General features: G+C 36.4%; 1 protein-coding gene across 1 annotated transcript; it reads right to left on the bottom strand.

Moving 5' to 3' along the window:
* Positions 1-1075: 1075 nt before the first annotated feature.
* LOC121388520 (homocysteine-responsive endoplasmic reticulum-resident ubiquitin-like domain member 2 protein) lies at positions 1076-22034 on the bottom strand. The gene is made up of 8 exons (XM_041519885.1): positions 21585-22034; positions 19862-19939; positions 14451-14528; positions 12751-12890; positions 11255-11425; positions 9843-10142; positions 7840-7981; positions 1076-6975 (listed from the first exon to the last, which is right to left on the bottom strand). Exons 1-8 carry the CDS (start codon positions 21726-21728, stop codon positions 6799-6801), a joined length of 1230 nt encoding a protein of 409 aa, XP_041375819.1. The 5' UTR covers positions 21729-22034; the 3' UTR covers positions 1076-6798.
* Positions 22035-22530: the final 496 nt, after the last annotated feature.

The raw sequence follows: 22530 nt of genomic DNA, 5'->3' as shown, positions 1-22530 counted from the left end.
TGCATGTACATTCGAGAAGTACTATGGAAACGAGCTCTAGTCTACTTTTTACGGGTATTTTACCCATTTCAACCTCTCTCTCTCTATCTCTCTCTATCTCTCTCTCTCTCTCTCTCTCTCTCTCTCTCTCTCTCTCTCTCTCGTTTCACTCTAGTGTAACTTTATTCAAATATGTTACAGGTTTGTAGATTATCCAAATTGAGTGTCCATTAGTGTCGTGTTGAAACTTGGGTCTGCGACTTTTATGGTAAACCAAACTGGCCGGTTGGTAAATCTATTTGTTCATGGAACTGAACGGTGTTCCAGTGTACACCTGTTACTGTATATCACACTCGGTACGGATATATTGAACGGTAGTTTATAGCTAGTGTTGGTATATTAAACTTTTCATTACCAAAACATATTGCAATTAATACATGTTCTGTAACAGAGGTGGACCCATGGGAGGTGGGGGAGAACCAGTCCTCCCTAAATATGTTAAAGTGCCTTTTTCTCTCGTTATTATAAGGTTGTGCCCTTTTCACGAGTTGGTCCATGTGCCCTCCCCCCACGCAAGTAAAATTTTACACATTATTCATAAGTGTGCGATTTTGGTTTTAAAAATTAAAAGTGTCATAAGGTCTCCCCGTTTGCAAATCTGGCGAGCCCGCCACCAACCCAGCGAGCCCTGCGTCTCCAGTAGAATGTTTTGCATTACTGTGGTTTCCCAGGATTTTGAAGAATCAATGTAATTTGTACAATAATTTTTACAAGCCATGCAGGCTCGTATGCTAGCCAAGCTAGAGTCCTATATGATTTTGCAAGCCTCAGGCTCCCGGACTCTCCTCAAAATCGCACTGTTCATTAAAACTTGTTTAATATGAAAATGTTTTTAGTACATGCGAGATAGATTAACAGCGCAAGTCTTGCTTGTTTTAAAATGGTGCCAAATGTTTTGCCATTTAAATCATTGATGTAACTTAATGTTGAATGTAGTTTGTACACAGAACTGTTACTGTTTCCAAGACACTGTATATTATTTTGTAGAAATGTTGAATAAAAGCATAACACGAAGATAAAAATAAAAACAAATGAAGTGAATGTACTGTTTTTATTCATTCACCAATGAGACATGTTTATGGATCTAACTCCACATAAAACATACACAAACCAGATCTGTTACATTTCCCCCCCCCAGATTAAACAAAACTTTCAACACTAGACTGATTAAATAAAATACATTGCAAAAACGGACATAACCACAGGCATTTTTAAGACTTCAAAACTACTCTATACAATCGTCTTGAGCCTTATTTTAAAATGACTATTCAATGTTCATGTTTTAAAGGAAAAGAAAAGTTAGCCAAGAACCATTACCTATTTGAATGGTGTTGCCATGACGTTAAAGTCTGGACTTTAATATAAGGTTTATAAGTACGGGCCAGGAGTCTGTACAATGCCCCCGAACCAAACATTACTGTTTAGGCAATCTTGTAAAGGTATTCAGCATCAGCAAACCCTAGTCGAGTTGTAGATCACTCTCCCAAAATGGTGCTAGGCAAGCAATGACAGACAGTTTCAGATAAAATGTATAAAACATTTTACTGCAACAAGGCGACCAATTTGCACTCTCCTAAAACTTTCCAGGTGAGGAGAGTGGGAGTGATTACTTGCCTTTCTTGGCGAAGACTGCACACATAACTTGTAACAAATTGTTCATGGCCAACCTTTCAGCAAAAAAAAATACTGTTTACTGCAATCTGATTAACTGAACCAAATTATTAGTATTTTTTTTAATCACCTAAACTAACTCAAAAGATAAATCTCATGTTTTCTTCAGCTGTAATTATTTATATTTCATTCCAATTTTCCCTCTGAACATGTACAACAAAACAAAGAAAACTTACCTGTGGGACACACAGGTAAAATGGGATGTGTTAGGGTTGCAGCAAACTAAATTTAAAAAATAATAAAACAAAACAAAAATAAGTTCTAAGATGGCGTGAGAGAACACTGGATGATAACACAACAAATCAAATATGTCTGGCATATGGATTTCAAGCTTATCACTGAGACCTGCGGATTTCATCTGAAACTCGTAAACGAGTTCTATCCTCAACATACACATTATCAACCTATTTACAGCAGTATGTACAATATACATATTTATACTATTTATCACATACAACTAACTGTAGCAGCAAGCGAGATTAGTTAAATAAATGTGTAAAAATCTGAAATCTACTTACACGTGTACACATTAACTGAAAAGAGAGTTAATCTTACAAAGGGATTGTCTTTGTTAGAATCACAGACAGAGGTAAACACATTAATTAGTCAAACACAATCATAGACATCCCTGGTTTTCTCAACCAAGATAATTTCAAATTTGAAAACTTTTTTTACAAACATTGTTGGGCTGAATTTACAAAAACCTGTTGTTTTTTTAAAGGCAGGTGTTTGCGTATTGTAAATGGATGTAGTTACACTTGTGCAACACAAGTATTTGAAACATAAAACACTCGGTTTTTTTCAAACTGACATCTTGGGGGAAAATATTATTCATTCCTGGTATAACCATAACAAAATAAATGTTATATTTAGCAACCAGCAACACTTAAGAGTACAAACGATAATTTAATGAAAATAACACGTTAATCACAAAATTTCTCAACATTGGGAGTTTTACCCAGAGGTATTGCGTCTTATTGGCAACTAATCTTCATTACATTTTCTTTTCATTTATAATTATTTTTGTGCTTATATCCAATTAAATTCAAACACGCTGTCCTGGGCACACACCATAGCTATCTGGACTGTCCGTCCATGACAGTGGGTTAGTGGTCAGTTTTTAGTAGTTATTGAGAGAGACGTCAGTGCAGTGGTCTTACATCTATGCACTGAGTTGTTAAACTCACGCTGTGTGGGCGCTGGGACTGGGAGGTGAACCCATTATTACCTACCAGCCGTAAGTCCGATGGTTTAACCACTACAACACCCAAATAACCGGTTACGCCCTAAAAGTTGAGACAGCTGAACTAATTACAAGTAATATCAGGTTTTAAACAAAAAAATAGCCCTAATGCCATTTATTAATTTTCATTTTAAAAATTTGGCATTTATTCCAAGAGATCAGTTTTGAAATATCAAAACTGAAATAATAATTTAAAAACAAGGGAGCTAAAAAAAACCCACACTTCCCCCAAGGGGAACAATCCAAGGTATTTTCAGATCAAGTACAACATAATAAAATAGCCTGGAGTAACTGCTACAATGTATTGAAACAAGAGAATATAAGCATGTTAATAATAAACTACATGTACACTGGCATATGGATTTCATAAAATTAGCATAAACTGTTATTCTAAGTACCACCTAAGAGCAAAATATACTGTCTGGATCATACTATTGACACAGAAGACTACACAAACCATGGAACATGAATTCCAGGAATAGTTTCACACTTTAATTATAAAGGTCTGGTCTAGACTCGAGGTGGCAAGTCAAGACAGACTAACAACATATGATATATTTCAAATCAATTCTGAGGAACGATTTCTGACTTAAATTTGATCAACTTGATAATTTTGAAAACAAATATAATTAAAAAAAAAAAAAAAAAAAAATAAAAGCCAGATAAAGGAAGGAAAAATAATGACGGTTACAATTTTTTTTAACAAATTCTTGGTAATACTGATGATGGCAGATACCTGACTTTTGTCTGTTACAATATGATTTGTAATTGGTTGTTTCTTGGTGGTGATTTTTAAAATTTCTTTGGACTAATCTGATTATTACCTCCTGCATATTCTACATTCCGTTTGAGATCATACTGCAGTGCTCTGTGGTTTTGTAAACCCATCAATCATGATATTGCACTACTTGTGGTGTAAAACGGAATTCCCTTAGCACTGACCAGCAAGTGCTATCGGTTTGCTCGACAGAATTCAGAAATTGTAGTCTTACAGATGATATCATGTTTCACGCATGACATCATAGTACAATTATACTTGTGCTTACTAGACTCCATAGAGCTCAAATGCTCATAAATAAAACAATGATGGCACTCTGATAAAACCAATATGATGGTATATGGAGTGCAAAAAATATCGATCTCTGTATTACGTTTTTTGCTCCATAACACATTGTATCGGTCTCATCACAGTCCCATCATTGTTTATTATTAACTCGCTTAATAATTTTTTACTGTCAATAGGTCAAGACCTGTACACCGGCGGGTAACATTTTGATAAGATTTAGTTCAGTTAAAGTGTGGACGTCAAACTACATTTGTGCTCATCACGATGACGACATATTGGTGGAGGCAACGTCTTTAGAACTGTGATAGGATATATGAATAGAATTACACTACTTGTGTTTTCATTATGTAAAATATCAACCGAGTCCATGTTAATCAGTATTTGTCTCGACATATTAACAAAACACTCCCACGAATCCTCTATATATTATACATGTGCCTCACACTACTGTCAATCTGCTTGGAACAAAAATCACACCTTCGCTTTGAGAGTGAAGTTCTGTTAATGTCAAGTAAAGACAAAACTTTGGTATTATTTATTTATTATTTTTTAAGAGACAGGATTTGGCAATTGTCATAATTGAGTGACTTTACAGGTGAAAGTATTTGGCTCCTGGATATAACCTATTACCGCCAGCCGAGGGCATTATTTTTGGCTTTTTAAGTTGTTTTTTTGTTGCAAAAGTCATTGGTTTAAAAATTACTCAAAATTGTTGTAGGTGAGCATTTTGTCGATGGCATTTTTATTATTTTTTAAAACTGCTGTAGGTAACAAATTCTTAAGTTCCAGCCCTGGTTAGAGATGTAACGATAGTGGTAGGTCGCGATATTATACATATCCAGATACGTGGGTCACAAATTTCAATAACCAATGGCACGGACCCTAGTTGCAAAGTTGTGTAAACTATTTTTGGTAATTACATATAATGTTCAATACATGCATTACGAATGATATATAATGTTCAACATACATGTACAACATATGTATTACGAATTACATATAATGTTCAACATATGTATTACGAATTACATATAATGTACAACATATGTATTGTGATACAAATGCCATAAATCATTACATTGTAGTAACATCTTAACCAATCTTGCTCGAGTTTGTAGTGAACCGGCACACTATGAATACCCATTTACAAATCAAATCTGACAGCACTCTGAAAATTAATCAACAGAATGATAAGAGAAACTGACAAAGAAAAAGAAATAACGATATCAAAAGGATCCCACTTTAGAAAATTAAAGTGCAATAAAAGGTGAACAAATACTGTCCACACAAAACTTCTATAGTATAACAAAACATTCGGTCTTATAACAGGACAATGTACTTTTACAAAACCGACATACAATAGTTTTAACAAATAACGATACATAAAATATAACACAGAAATAATCAACAGAACTGTGGGACATGCATGAAGAAACAAAGACTACGAAAATGACCAAAGCTATAATAAAAAAAAGAAAAAGAAAAAAAAAACAAAGTGCTTGCTTTTTTCAAAAAACCTTTTAAGCCAGATTTTGTAGTTTTAAAGAACTGAGCCAAGGTAAGAGATAACTGTTGGAAACAGAACTGCCGAGCATTACATAAACTATAAATTTTCTTTATTTTTAGAAATTTCTCAAATGTGCTGTTAGACGTAAGCCAATCATAGTGAAACTAAAATAAATTAGCCAATAATTATACAGCCATTAACCCCCCCCCCCCACCAAATCAATATGAGCAATTCATTGTGAGGAAACAATTATAATCCCAGATAAACATATGGATCTGGACAAAGTTGAAAATGAATTGCCAAAATCATACATACCAAGACAATATTTTCAAGACTTCCAAATGTGGTACAAAACGGTGAAATCTAAACACAGACGCCCATATTATCATGAGCACCATAGAAAAATATTGCACTATTGTATTCTGTTTTACCGAATTTGAAAAAATAAATCTATCCAGTCACCTCTATGAAATAGCAGGGGTCGAAATTGTCTGAAATTCCTGCTGGACTATAAGTCCATAATTCTGACGGCCTGAATGAAAAACTGTCGGACCAAACATGATTGCCCGAGAGTAATGTGGGAATAATTGCCGGTCCGACGAGAGGATAGGTAAAAACATCCCTCAGCCCATGGTGATGCTTACCAGGAAAAACCGGTTGGGACGGCGGAATTTCGACCCCTGAATAGACACCCACATTGATGGACTTAATATTCTTCCAAAACATATAATGCAAATTTACCTGTATTAATAATACATCCATCTTAGAAGACCATTATTTTTAAACACAATATACCCACTTCATAGCTGTGAAAAAACAAATGGTTCGACAAGATACACAATTATTACATATTACGCGATAGATGATAAATCGTCTTAAAACTGGCCAATGATTAAAATATACAGGCGTTTCTGTCCCCAAATCTATATCCAGGGTAATGGATTTACTGCGAATGGACCCACACCGACAGGAAAATAACTACGTCTTCAGCAAATGTACATGGCTTGAAATCTGTGTTACCTCAACATCATGGAAACGCCGATAGCTCTACAAAAATAAATGAACTGCGAGAGCCATTGGATATACATGATACAACTGGAAGATAACGAGCGCACATCAAGTTAGTTGTGTTAGCTTCACACAAATAACCCTTTTCAAATAAAAAAAGAGAGAAGAAATCACAAAATAAGGATCCTAGCTATGGTGTTAATACATAACTGATGTTTTTTTAAACACAAAGTATTATGTCTTTTGGCATGCGACGACCTGCCATCAGTTGCCGTTGACACCAGGAGGCTGCTGAGGCACGAGGGATGTGAAGAACGTGGACACGAAACTCCAGAAAACTGCAAACGCGCCCAGCTTCTCTGGTTCGGGCGCCGGCGGTGACGTGGTTGCAGTTTCTGTGTATGCGGGCTCCGCCGTCACTTCACCGCTATTTTCACCTTCCTGAAAAGTGTATGATTATTCATTTTAACACTCGTATGTAGGGCAAAGAGTCTGACTGGTTTTTTGTGTTTTGCAATATTATTAAAAAATCATTGCGACAGATTTGTTATGCTGTTTGAAGATATCTGCTGACAATTGTAACAAATTTATTAAAACTGTACTGTACCCGTGTTTGTATTTTGCATTTATTGACACGATAATATGGCACAGTGAGATACTTATGTGGGAGGTGATGATGGCATTCTTTAGATTATCTAGAATCACACTCAAATTGCCTTAAACTTAATTTTTTTTAACACATTTCTATTTAATAATCTTATGCTTCCGATCCAAAATCTGGGAATCACAGAGGCATAGAATCCTGCTAAAGTGACAGCCTGAACTTATGTTATAAATTAGATTTAGCAGATATATTAAATGGTGTTAAATTAATGTTAAACAGTATTTAAATAAATGCATAATTAATATCAAAGAAAAGCTGGGTATTTTTACATTAAAACTGGGAATTTTGTCTCCAAAACTGGGAATAAACAAGAGGCCCATGGGGCTAAATCGTCACCCGAGTAAACTGTTGACCCCATTTAACAGACTCATGGAATGCACCATACCAATTGTTTTTTAATTATAGTTTTTTAGGGGGGGGGGGGGGGGAAATTGGGGGTTCAGAATTTGAAAATGTGAAAAGTTTACACATGATGACAGACGAACATGGATGTCAACAAGTCACTGAGTTTTCGGTTCAGGTGATTTGAAAAAGGAAATGGCCTTCGGTTCAGTTGACATAAAAAACCGAAACAGCATTTGGGAAATAATGGTGAATATTGCCAACACACATCACAGGTGATCAGAGCCTGAGCTACGTACCTGTGGTGGTGTCGTGTCTTCTGTCTCGGCCCCATCAGGCTCGTTGGCAGGGGGCGCTTCCGCCGGCTCAGCCTGTGCAGGTTGTTCCTCGGCAGGTGGCGCTCTGGCATTCTGTCGAAGCATCGCCCATCCATTCTGTAACCTGTAATATGTAGGTTCAAAAAATCAACACCTACAAGTTACTGCCAGTTAGAATCAAAGAGTTTGCTGCTAAAAGATGTTTCTGACTCAACAGTGCTTTTTTACAGCCTAACATCACATATGAAATATATTTTCTTGTTCAGTACGTGTTTGTTCATTAGAAGCACATTACAACAAACAGAAAAAAGTGGGGTCCTGCTTCAGTTATGTCATTGCACCTTACCAACTCATCAAGTATCCACATCAGATTTTGGACATATGTGTTATGCCAGATGCTGATGTCCCCACCCCTATGCCAAAAATAAATTAACAGTACAGACATCTGTGCAACATTTCTGTACTGTGTGTGTTGGGGGTGAGTAAACAGGCTAACTCCAGAATTTTGTTTTGTTGGCCTTCATTACGAAATTTGTGCCTATACTGCACACCTATTCAGACACTTACATACTGATCTAAGGTGGGAATGTGGGTGGTTCATTGACCACTCTGACAACCCCCACACTAACCACCTAGTTAGTCTAATCCCGAAGGGGAGGGGCCAGACTCCCTTTGTCATTCGCACTCTCTACGAAGAACACCCACAGCAATTCTCAAACACAGCAAATACGATAATGCACAACGATGATCTGTATGATGAAAGGCCCATTAAATATGTATTAGAATATATATTAAGAGAATTTAGTAAAACAAAATGTAAGGCTAAAACCAGAATTGGTCATGTCCAGAAGTCATCATGGTTTTCAGAGAAGTCATCATGGTTTTCAGAAGAAAACAAAACTTTTACGATGACAATTACATTTATTTGTTCCAATAGCTCTGCATTACTCCTACTACATCAGGGCTAGCTCTGTCACTCGCCAAATTTGCAAACTTTAAATTAAAAAAACAATTGACGAATTTTAACAGATAATCTGGTGAAATGTTTTGCTGACCCAGAGCTAGCCCTGTACATGAACAGGCTTTCTGCCAGACAACAATCTGAGGGTACATATAAAAACAAAACCGTGAACAGGCTTTCTGCCAGACAACAATCTGAGGGTACATATAAAAACAAAACCATGAACAGGCTTTCTGCCAGACAACAATCTGAGGGTACATATAAAAACAAAACCATGAACAGGCTTTCTGCCAGACAACAATCTGAGGGTACATATAAAAACAAAACCATGAACAGGCTTTCTGCCAGACAACAATCTGAGGGTACATATAAAAACAAAACCATGAACAGGCTTTCTGCCAGACAACAATCTGAGGGTACATATAAAAACAAAACCATGAACAGGCTTTCTGCCAGACAACAATCTGAGGGTACATATAAAAACAAAACCATGAACAGGCTTTCTGCCAGACAACAATCTGAGGGTACATATAAAAACAAAACCATGAACAGGCTTTCTGCCAGACAATAATCTGAGGGTACATATAAAAACAAAACCATGAACAGGCTTTCTGCCAGACAACAATCTGAGGATACATATAAAAACAAAACCGATCACAAGTGCTGCTACTAGGCAGTTATGCGTCTGAATGTTTTTGAAATTGGACTGTACATTCATATACTTTAACAAATTAAAAAAAAAACCCCAATTCTCTTAATATAATCTATCTAAAATGAAAATGTAACTGTATCCATTAATTTCCAAGATTTTAGCCTTCATACCCTCTGGCCGACACCATATAACCGTAAATAAAATGTGTTGAGTGCGTCGTTAAATAAAATATTTCCTTCCTTCCTTCATACCCTCTGGCGAAACCCTGATAAATGTCTCCCAACCACCCAAACAAAACATTTGAAATAATCTTTACACTCAATTTGTTCAAGCACTGGACCTACAGTGTTGGCCTGTTGATGGTGTACTCACAAGTATATAAAGAAGAACCCGCCGAGGACGTAGACAAATCGACTGAGCGACGAGTAGAAGTAGACGATGCTGACTAGCACGAGGAAGCGGAAAGACACAAAAATATAATCCAGCCAATCGCGGTGTTCGATGTCTTCTTCGTCGTCATCATCCACCATGCCACCCTGGGCATTCATACGCACGTTCTGATTGGCCGCAGCACCATTGGCAGGCCTGTTCTGATTGGCTGGTATATCGTTGGCAGCTGGCGTTGCCGGGGCAACTGGTATATCGGGTCTAGATGGATTCATAGTCTGATAACTGAAAGAAACACAGGTTATAATTATCACACAAAGTACTTTAAATTAAAAAAAAGGAAATATGTTTTTTTAAATAGGCATGTTTAAAAATGCTTCAGCACACTGTCTTAAGTAACACCATTTTATTCTATGTAATGGCAATGGGAAAGTAAGAATGTGGATGAAATGCATTTCCACCACAAAGGAAACTACTTTTAACTGCAGCAAATAAAGATTCTTATATATTGCATTCTAAGGAGGGCACAGTGAATACAGTGTTTGTACTTACCATTGCATGTACTGTGAATACAGCGTCTGTACTTACTACTGCATGTACTGCAAATACATAGCGTTTGTACTCACTATTGCATGTAATGTGCCATGTACTGCGAATATATAGCGTTTGTACTTGCTATTGCATGTACTGTGAATACAAAGCGTTTGTATTTACTATTGGATGTACTGTGAATACATAGCGTTTGTACTTACTATTGGATGTACTGCGAATACATAGTGTTTGTACTTACTATTGGATGTACTGCAATTACATATCGTTTGTACTTACTATTGCATGTATTGCGAATATATAGCGTTGTACTTACTAATGGATGTGATTCGAATACATAGTATCTGTACTTACTATTGCAAGTACTGTGCCATGTACTGCAAATACAGCATTTGTACTTACTATTGCATGTACTGCAAATACATAGCATTTGTACTTGTTATTGCATGTACTGCGAATACAGCGTTTGTACTTATTATTGCATGTACTGCAAATACATAGCATTTGTACTTGTTATTGCATGTACTGCGAATACAGCGTTTGTACTTACTATTGCATGTACTGCAAATACAGCGTTTGTACTTACTATTGCATGTACTGCGAATACATAGCATTTGTACTTACTATTGCATGTACTGCGAATACAGTGTTTGTACTTACTATTGTATGTACTGCAAATTCAGCATTTGTATTTACTATTAATTGTACTGTGAATACAAAGCATGTGTACTTACTATTGCATGTACTGCGAATACATAGTGTTTGTACTTACTATTGCATGTACTGCGAATACATAGTGTTTGTACTTACTATTGCATGTACTGCGAATACATAGAGTTTGTACTTACTATTGCATGTACTGTGCCATGTACTGTGAATACATCTGCTGCATCCACATGTACTGTTCGGGTGTGTAGTAGCCAGCCTGGGGCTGCATCATCATCGGAGAGCCAGCTGGTGTAAAACCAGCCATCATTGGATTGTGTACTGCTGGGTTGGACATCGCAGCAGGCACGGCACTGAAACACACACAAACCATGTGCTACACCAAAGAAACTCACATGTGCGACAATGTTAATGTATGTGGTTAAAAACACTATGTATCATCTATGACGTATAGAAATGAATGCTTCAACCCCTCCCCCAAAATATTAACAGAAGAAAGTGGAACCTTTCATGGCTCATTTCCGTTATAATCAGAGACCTATTTCACGTAACTCTCACAATTCTAGGGTCTCACAGTGTAATGCAAAGATATTTGCAAGGACGATACAATGTTAGGCCAAACAAAAAAATAGGTGTGTTTCCGGTCGACCGACCATCCCTAGCTTTACCCCCCTCCCCTAATTTTTTCTCTCTCTTAAACTGAAAAAAAAAAAAAAAAAAAAAAAAAAAAAAAAAGTAAAAATAAAAGAGGACAACATCACCAAACAAGAGTATTTCCTTCCTTGCACATTGTTTACGTACTATTATACGATACATTTTGCACATGTAATTCCCTTCTGAAAAACATCGAGAAATTATGGAAAAGCTTTTGTAATACAGTTCCTTCCCATGATTAGCTACCACCGAACAGCTTGGTCGGTCACGGAAGTAACCGAATGCCTTGGTACAGGTTATTTTGATATTTTAAACATCTGTTTATGCCACAAATCCATATATATTATTTATAGATAATGTTATACAAGTACACACACATTAAGGAAGAAAGGGAAGGGGAGAAAACCCCCCCCCCAAAAAAAACCCTACCTACCTACCCTAATTTTTTGGGGGATGCAATCGGAAACACACCTATTTTTTTGTTTGGCCTTACAAAAAACCCAAATGCTTCATGAACTATTACCGCACATGTTTTTGCAACAGCTCTAATTTCAGGAAAATGTTTTTGTAGTACTTAATTATTACAGGTACCCAATACACATTCCAGGCACAAAGCTACTAGAAGACACAGTGACACGTAACAAAACTTATGGGTTGAAACTAGGATCTGCACCTTTAACTTCTCTAGCAAATGTTTGGGTCACTTTAAACTTTGACCCAGCCGGATGTCATTTGGTTTAGTGCTACCTATAAAACCCCCACATACCAGGACTGCACAAATTATCAATTATAAATGCAATTTTATTTGGCATAACTGACTTACTGTTTGCAAACATAAAATTTACCGAGTAATGTGTCTTTCCATTTTTAACTTGGACCCCAAAAATCATTAAAAATTTAGGAAATTTGAGCAACAAATATGTAGCCAAATTAAAGTTTTGATTAACGAAACAGATAAAATCAAAGTAAATTTACAACAAAAAAATTAATTTTTTTTTGTCGTATTCTTTAACAGTGCACCTACCCAGGATTGAACACATTGGCTTGAGTGTTTCCGTAAGTGACGGGATTGGAACCTCTGTACCTGAGACCGTCAGAGGACGAGGATGAAACTGTGGAGTAATTGGATCCTGATGGGGTACTTGGCACCGATCCAGCTGATGACTTTTAAAAAAAAAAAACAGTCATAAAATTAAAATCAAACATTATCATGTAACTTTAGCAGGGCTTCTAGATTATGGTAGCCCCATTCCCATGGCTAGTGATATTCAATGTTGGGCTAGTAAATAACTACTATTGCCACGCCAGACAGGGCTTCTAGATTATGGTAGCCCCACTCCCATGGCTAATGATATTCAATGTATGGCTAGTAAATAACTACTATTGCCACGCCACACCCATTCCCATGGCTAGTGATATTCAATGTTGGGCTAATAAATAACTACTATTGCCATGCCAGACACAGCTTCTAGATTATGGTAGCCCCACTCCCATGGCTAGTGATATTCAATGTTGGGCTAGTAAATAACTACTATTGCCACGCCAGACAGGGTTACTAGATTATGGTAGCCCCACTCCCATGGCTAGTGATATTCAATGTTGGGCTAGTAAATAACTACTGTTGCCACGCCAGACAGGGCTTCTAGATTATGGTAGCCCCACTCCTATGGCTAATGATATTCAATGTTGGGCTAGTAAATAACTACTATTGCCATGCCCAATGGCTAGTGAAAACAAAAGTCAAATGCTGCAGTTAATGTAAGTTTATTTTGTAAATATAAATACCCTGCCCCCACCACCACATGTTAGTGTTTTAAAAATCTATTTCCTGTTTAGATGACATATCCGATTATTACTATTAATGATTAAAATTGTATTAACTTAAAGTAAAGTAGGGCTAGTGAATTTTTAATTGTGGCTAGTCAATTTTTAAAATCACTCATCCCATAGCTAGTGGATTTTGTAAAAATTCTAGAAGCTCTGTTTACTGTAACTAACTTAAATATGCTATTGCAGAATTAAAATTTACATTTGAACATACATGTACATGTATATTAACATCCTAAATTCTTTACAAACAAAACAATAACATGCTACAATCAACAATAAAAGTACCTAAACAAATACTGTATTCTTAAAAAAAAAACCCTCACAAAAACTTTTAAAGTATTTTAAAAATAAATAATATATATATATATATCCTTAAAAATGTCAGTTTTCAATTGTGAAAAATTATTACAATGTTCCAAACAAATAATCCAAATTTGATAATTGATCTCCAAGTGCGTTCTAAGCAAGTTAAGTTTAAGAAACAACACCCTCCCCCAAAAACTATTTAAGAAGTGTTTTATTTGACAACACACTCAACATTTTATTTACGGTTATATGGCGTCAGACATATGGTTAAGGACCACACAGATATTGAGAGAGGAAACCCGTTGTCGCCACTTCATGGGCTACTCTTTTCGATTAGCAGCAAGGGATCTTTTATATGCACCATCCCACAGACAGGAAAGTACATACCACAGCCTTTGATATACCAGTCGTCGTGCACTGGCTGGAACAAGAAATAATCCAATGGGCCCACCCCACTAACAGGGATCGATCCCACACTGACCGTGCATCAAGTGAATGCTGTACCACTGGGCTACATCCCCCCACCCCCGAAAACTATTTAGGACGCGTGATAAAATACACTGCTCAGACTACACACCGATAACATACCATGTCTGAACTTTCAGCCGCCGCAAGATCACTGTGAGAACAAACTAAGTGGACTGTGTGAAGGGCAGCTTCATCAATCTGTGAGGAAAACAAAAACAACCACAGCATGTAAACATGATAACAATATTCACTAAAGAAAATTAATACAACCAACTGTAATGCAGGTTTCTAATTTTACCATGGCAACGATGGAACTTGGCACTATGATACGAAATTTGGACATTGCAGTGGTTGCAAAACAAGGCGTCGCATGCGACGTTTATTACCCTCATTTCCGATGTCTATTTTCGCCATGTGCAGTTGCTCAGACTCCAGTTCATATTTTCTTGGTTCTTGTCCGAATGTATAGCTCGGCTTCTATGGGTTAATTTCTTCAGAAACACTTTGAGTTTCCCACGAATACAGCGTCCATTACTGCTCATTGCCTTTGTTTTAAAAAAATATTTTGTTTTGATTTATGAGCAGATTAATAGACCCAGTGATTTTCCGCAATCGCGGAAAACGGATGGAATTCCAGGAATTCCCATTGTGAAACGGAATTTACATTTGGAAACGGAATTACGATTTTCCGTTAAGTTAAGACAAATTAATACTATCTTACTATTGCCACATGCTGTAAAACTGACGACTGACCCATGCGCAGTACTATTGGCAAACGCTAGACTGGGTTATGCGCTTCACGGTAAACCAAATGGTCACATTGGGAACCAATCAAATACTTAGCGAACGTTTGCTGGCTGAACTTGGGGCTGGTTTACTGCTTCTAGTCTGATGCGCCTGCGCAGATGGGACAGATTTTTTCCAGGAGTAAGTTTAGCCAGCAGTTTGTCACCAACGCTTGCCTTGGAAGACAGATTTTTACGCTACACATTAAACTGAATGACCATTTCGGGAACCACCAGTCAAAATATGTTTGCAAACGTTCAGCAAAAAACGGCTGGCTGAACGTTGCAATGTTACTTTATTTCCGCTGTGTCATGCGCATACTTCAATTTGCAGACGACGTTAGACTGTCAAAGAGATGATAAAATAAATGTTTACGTTTTGTGAACCCTAAGCCCCGTTGAATAAAGCAGTGCACTTAATTGTTGGACAATCATGCTTTATGTAGTTATTATAAGTGTAGCCTTTACTCCCGATGTGATTTTTCGCTGCTAATATGTAGGCTTATTTTAATTTCATGACAAATAGCGACACATGTCGACACCATTCAATTGTCGGACCCTTTAATTTGTCACAACTTGTGTTAGTTCAATTGTTAATTACACATTGTAGTCTAAAACGGAAATGAAACGGAATTTACAAAAACATAAAACGGAAAATAGCTTCTTTTTTTAAAAAACGGAAAACCACCGAGTCATACTTGTTCTATTCTTGGGCCAACAATTTCGCCAACTATATGCATTACAAGTGGACTACATTGCACACTTCTGTGGTAACAGACTCTGGCCCATAGAGCCATCTCCCCCCCCATAGTGTCTGTAGCTCTCGATAAACCCCCAACTCCTACTCTGTCAGTTCCAACGCCTACTAGCAGTGTTCGAGATTAACAGTATCCCGATATTCTGGGGATACCAGAATTTAAGTTTGGATACCAGAGTTCAATAACCCAGTATTCCACAAGGATACAATATAATGCAGAGGTTGTTTTTTTAATCCTGCGTTTTTATTTTTCGCAAAAACAATGAAAGTCGTCATTTACTGGTGAAGTTTTAGAGCTCCTACCCAGTCTAATGCTGCACTGGATCAATAGCAATGTAGCAATAGACTGGGAACGAGAACAGTGTCGTCCAAGTTTGTTACGATGTAATTTATGAATTTCATTTAAGCAGGATACTAAATTCTTAGGTGGGATACCAGATTTTGAAATGTTAGTATCCATCTGGGATACTGCCCAACATTTTTAATCTCAAACACTGCTACTAGTACTTCGTTTTTCAACCGCTGCATTGTTGACAGCCAAAAAATAGTGTGGTGCCCATGTTTTATATATAGATATATAGATAAATGTACAATGTAAGAAATAGTGAAATTACCGCTGGTAATATGATCAGGGCTAGCTCTGGCACTCGCCATTGGCGAATTGTGAATGTTACAAGCAATTGGTGAATTTTATTTTACTTTGGCGAAATAAGTGCATGAAATAATTTATATGTTTTTTTGAGAAAATAACTGAGTTTTTGAAATTTTGGAAGTTTAATAGATAATTTGGCAAACTTTTCTGTAACCTGTTAACCCAGAGGTAGACCTGATGATAAAGGGCAACTGTATCCAACAACTACAATAGGCTGAAGCCCAAGGCACCAGAGTGAAATAATGTTTGCCTGAAAGAAACAAAGTTGCATTCATGCCCTTCTTTTAAACAGAAAGAAACACTTGCTGTGCCACCCTACCTCCAATTAAACTTCAACCTATGGTAGAGGTGTTCTGAAGGTCAGTTATACTAGTTAGTTAAAAACATGATTGATTGGGTTCTGACAATATGATGAATAACTATTATATGAAACACATTTAATCAACGGTTTTAGAAAATGTTTACTATATAACTATTCCTACAATTTAGATTAGGTTTGTTTTTTATGTGTACAATATACATGATTAACAACATCGAAAGTCATTTAATAAATACTTTTCTGAAATTCAATAAACTTAATTTTGTAAGTAAATATGTTTAGTAAAATTTGAACCCCGATACTTTGTACAGAGGCGGATCTAAGGGGGGCCTGCCCCCCCCCCCCACCCCCTAAATTATGTGATAATTATAATTTATTATATATTAATTTTCATTTTTTATGATCCCCTTCTAAACCTTCCCCAAATTTCCCTTGGCATTCACATCATGTCACTGGGGGTCCCCTAAATGGATGTTCTGGTAATAAGTTTCTTCAACACACATCATATCTTGTAACTGTGCTTGCTGTATGGAAAATCTTACAATTAATAACATTAACAATGGCGGTCTACGTAAAAAGCATAAATTTTACAAATTTTATGTATATAATGGATCTCTATTGATAATGAATGAAAAAAAATGCCTTTCTTTGGCAAAATCATGAGCCAAATAGTAGATATGATAATTGAGATGTGATAATCGTACAGCACATGTCTCTTGAAAAATGACCTGAGATTTAAAAAAAAATTTTTTTAGCAGGCTAATATCTATTTTACCTGGTAGGTCAGAAAAATGGATTGCTTTTGTAAATATAAATATTCTGCCCTCAACCCAAACTTAGTGTTTTTAACTTAAGCTTTATCTCTTTAGGTGACATATCCATTTATTACTATTATTTAATGAAATTGTATTAACTTAAAAGTAATGTAGGTCTAGTGCAATTTTTAATCGCGGCTAGTAAATTTTCAAAATCCTTGATCCCATGGCTAGTGGATTTTATAGAAATTCTAGAATCCCCGAGTCTTTTCAAAACAAATAGAACGCTTTTACTGTTTAACACCTTGTGTGAACACTGGAAGTAAAATGTATATATATTCATAAAATGAAATTAAACTTGCATATAGTGGCAAAACCAGTGAAATCAGAAGACTGCTTAGCACTGAAAATCAATTACCAGATACCTGTATACAACAGATGTTGTCAGTCACTAGGTGTGGGGGAGGGGAGAAACTACACTTATATTGTGATCTCAATAATGTCATTGCCAGCAAGGCTATATGATTATTGATCAGTTTGTGAAACTCCACCTACACAGACCAACTCATACAATGTTTACCACTGAAAAGCTTTTATGAATACAGTGCCTGTCAAACAGTGGTTAAAGTTTGTTTTGTTTAACAACGCCACTAGAGCACATTGATTGATTAATCATCAGCTATCGGATGTCAAACATTTCGTAATTTTAACACATGGACTTTTAGAGGAAACCTGCTAAATTTTTCCATTAGCAGTAAGGGATCCTATACATGCAGGATAGCACACACCGCAGCCTTTGATATAACAGTCATGGTGCACTAGCTGAAATGAAAAATAGCCAAATGGGCCAACTGACAGTGACCATCAATTTCAAAGCAAAATCAATTTATATGTTTTAAAAGCAATCACTACAAAATATATTTACTAGCAATGTATAGATTGGACACAGAGTCCCATGAGACGGACAGATGGAAAACAAAAATAAGAATTTCAGGGAATAAAAAGTTTGTTTTGTTTAATGACACCACTAGAGCACATTGATTAATTAATCATCGGCTACTGGATGCCAAACATTTGGTAACTCTGACAGTCTTAGAGAGGAAACCTGCAAAAATTGTTCCATAAGTAGCAAAGGATCTTTTACATGCACTTTCCCCCAGACAGGATAGCACAAACCACGGCTTTGACCAGTTGTGGTGCACTGGTTGGAACGAGAAAATACCCAATCAGTTGAATGGATCTACAGTGGTGGTTCAATTCTGCCCCTTCATGGAATTAATTGATCACCTACAATAATCTGCTTTAGTGTTCATAATATAACTAACTCCCCAACCAATCAAATGACAAGAAAAATATACCTTGTTTGCCACTGTTCTCTTCCCATACATTCCATGTTGTATATATCTATGTATGTAATAGTATGTATGTATGTATGTATTGATGTATGAATAGCTATATATTGTATGTCTGTCGAGAAAGACTTAAATTTGTAATCTAAAATAAAATATGAAAAAAGAGTTATATCAACCCAATACAATCAAACTTGTCTAAAATGACAACAATAAAGAGTAGTCAAAAGTGACCACTTAAGACAAGTGGCTACTGAATACATGTGAAACTTTTACTGCATGTCTTTTTTTTCTTTTCTTTTTTTAACTGTCAGTACTGCTAATTGATTGAAGTGCTCTATAGTTTCCTAAAAATCACAATTCCACATGTCGCCTTCTTCAGAAATAATGAAATGTAACTGAAAAACACTAATTTAACCATTTGTAATTCTCACAAGTTTGTCTTCTCTTTTCATTTAAGTACTACTCCATGCAGAGTATTATCTTAGTGGATTAATCTACCAACATCAAGCTTAGATTACCCTCAAGCAATTCAATGTATTCCACAGTCCCAATTTCTTAACTGATACACAGTGGAGATGGTGGACTGAACGGGTATTGAGTACGCCCGACTCCTCCATCCAGTACAGGAAAGGAGTTGGGAAGGTAGAGGTTGGGAGGGTAGGGGTTGGGAGGGTAGAAGAGGGGACCACCCGTGCTTGGCAAGTGCAAGAGAGCACAAGCAGCCAGACCAGGGTCAGCAGTCGTATTTGTGGTTATTAAGTTGCCGTAGTGCCCCTCTGTTGAAGGAAACGTTTGCCTTAATGCCTCTCCAACTTGCCTTGTTCTACTTTGTTATTAAACTGAAGACAACACTTGCCATGCCACCCACCTATTCCCCCAAAAACTAAAATTTGACCCCTGCACAAACCCACCTGTCTCAGAACCTCCTTTAATGTGACGTCATCAGGCAACAATTTGCCAGAGTAAATCAATTTCTGCTGATTGTGTTTCTGAAAGATAAATGAACAGAATTTAAATCAGTTTCTATACTTGAATTTATCAGTATCGAAAAGAGTTTGACCCAAGAAGTGTTGTTTAAAATGTGCTCAGCAGTGGTTTCGCGAGAGAATAGCATGGGTAAAATTACATACCCTAAAATGTTGGTAATTAATGGACATACATATATATATATATATACCCATGTAACAAATTATATACAGATATCAATTTTATTTAATAATTTTAATAGGTTTTTTTAATAAATATTTCCGTGACTTGCATGACATATCAGATGAGATTTCAGAAAACTTTGAAGAAATGTGTTGCATGCTAGCACTATAAGTCTATTAATATCTGCTGGCTAAGTGAATGATCAGTGGCTGATGCAACAGTCCGTGGAAAATTCTATTGCTTCAAAGTGCCACCTTTTCACCAGATAGAAATAAATGGATTCACCAATATTCAAATGGCTGTCCATAGCCAATGGGTTGACTAATCTTCATAAAATAAGTTTTTTTTTAAACCAGTCTATACTACATATATGCATATCCCTCTTGGCAAAAATGAATGATTTTGTTCTATTTAAAATTTCGATTCCGAGAAACATGTTATTTTATTTTGGGATTATTTGTTACATTAAAGTGTCGTCGCCAGAGAAAAACATAAAAAACATGCACTGCAAACAAGAACCTGATTGTGAACGAAGTACTGGTTACAGGAAAACACAATGAACTTGGAACCAATACAAGACCTGACAAATTGCGACTTTAAAAAGTATTTTTTAAGTCAATAAACATTGTGTAATTAGCAGCTAGCGGAATACTAATTAATGTAATATTTGATGGTAACAGGTCATTTCGCCCTTATTACTAGTTCACCAGAGTCGTTTTGAGCAGGGTCGATTCGTACCTCCAACCGAGTCGTTTCGCCCCATGTTTCGATTTTCTTTAATTTTTATTTTGTTAATAAAGTACATTTATTCATTAATTTGTCCTATATCCATTGATTTTTATATGTCACACACTGCGATCTATATTGCGTGTTTATATTTACAGATAAAAATATTATAATTTTGTTTATTTCCAATATCATTTACTCAAGCCATATACACGAAATATGTACAGGCCTTAGATAATATACAGATAATGTATTCACATTAATAATTAATTTATTAACAGCCACACTGCATACTACTGATGTGCTGTTGTTTCTTATTAAATATACTACATACCCAGCTGAGGTTCAAACGCAGAGTATGGTATGTTGATTTCGCCTAACTTCAGCTGACAGAAAGTAAACAGCTGATACGGCATTAATATCCAAAGATAGAAAATTTAATAATTACCTAATATTTGGTACTGGTAATGAATAATGAATAAACAGAAGAAAAAAACTATTTCAAAACTATAATAAATATATTCATTGGGGGGGGGGGGGGGGGGGGGGGGGAGACAACCCGGTATAAATGAGACTAAGGGCGAAACAACGCAGAGTTCGAAATGGTTTTAGCGCGTTAATTTTTGGGCGAAATGACCAGGATTCATATTTGATTGATGCAAACCAGCGAGTTCATGTTACATATTAAATATCACACAAACCCCATGTCACCAACTCTGTCGGGTCAAACATGGAAATTATTCCATTAATATTACTTACTGGATTGCTAGGATATACTGCTTCAAGGTGCTCTTTCAGTTTTCTAACAGTCCAGTCCAAGAAACAATCAATAGTTTGATCCTCTATTCGTTGATTTGGTGCTTTCACCACCAACGTCACCGGGTTATCGCCCATACCCATCATATCTGCACTTTACAACAAACAAATATATAATGGGATAGACGAGGCGTTGTCACAGTACTTAACTGATGAACTTACGCCTGATGAAATGTTCAAATGGCGTTTGTTTTTGTTTTGAAGGAAGAGGTCACGCCCTATTATTACGAATCGTACAAAACTGTGGTAGTTTTAAAAGTTGTCACTTATGTACACGTGAATATGATACCAATATACATGTCTTTACGTATATTATTAAGCCTCGTTGTTAATTTGGACGTTCTTTTTGCTAAAAATGCAATTAGTGTAAAACCCAACTTTCTTCCTGATATATGTCCATGGTGACGTATGTATCATGTGATTTGTCAGAAAGTTGGCAATTTGTGATTGGTCAATATTACATTTCCGGTAAGATAACTCTACTGACAAGAACACAGCAAGGTGCCAAAGTTTTTCACTTTGGTCTCACTACACAGATGTCATCTGTCATTGAAACCCATGTTAAACTGCCCAACTTCAAGCGAAGATTGCCCATAGAACGGGTTCTCGTTGGCACTAACAACATACACATTGCGAACATACATTATATAAGCATTTATTTTCACTCCAAAATTGAGAACATTTCCGTCTCAGTTTTTTGCTATATGACCGCATCTGGCTGTAGTACCGGTCTGAACAGGTGGTTCATTAACCGATTCACGCCGGCTGTCACTTGCGCTATATACCCATGTCCCAAAAGGTCGATGCACAATATTACAAAATAACATGGGCAAAATACAGCCAGAAGGCTTACCATTAAACATACATATTGTTTTAATTCTTCACCATT

This window comes from Gigantopelta aegis, chromosome 14, assembly GCF_016097555.1.
Source record: "Gigantopelta aegis isolate Gae_Host chromosome 14, Gae_host_genome, whole genome shotgun sequence".
Lineage (NCBI taxonomy): Eukaryota > Metazoa > Mollusca > Gastropoda > Neomphalida > Peltospiridae > Gigantopelta > Gigantopelta aegis.
Note: the sequence above shows the minus strand (reverse complement) of the source record. Positions and strands in the feature narration are given on the sequence as shown.

Coding starts and splice junctions, on each gene's coding strand:
- LOC121388520 (XM_041519885.1), bottom strand. CDS start 21,728: ATGATGGGTATGGGCGATAACCCGGTGACGTTGGTGGTGAAAGCACCA. Junction 11,426..12,750: donor GCCAATGTGTTCAATCCTGG/GTAGGTGCACTG, acceptor TGTGTGTTTCAG/TGCCGTGCCTGCTGCGATGT. Junction 7,982..9,842: donor GGGTTCTTCTTTATATACTT/GTGAGTACACCA, acceptor TACATATTACAG/GTTACAGAATGGATGGGCGA.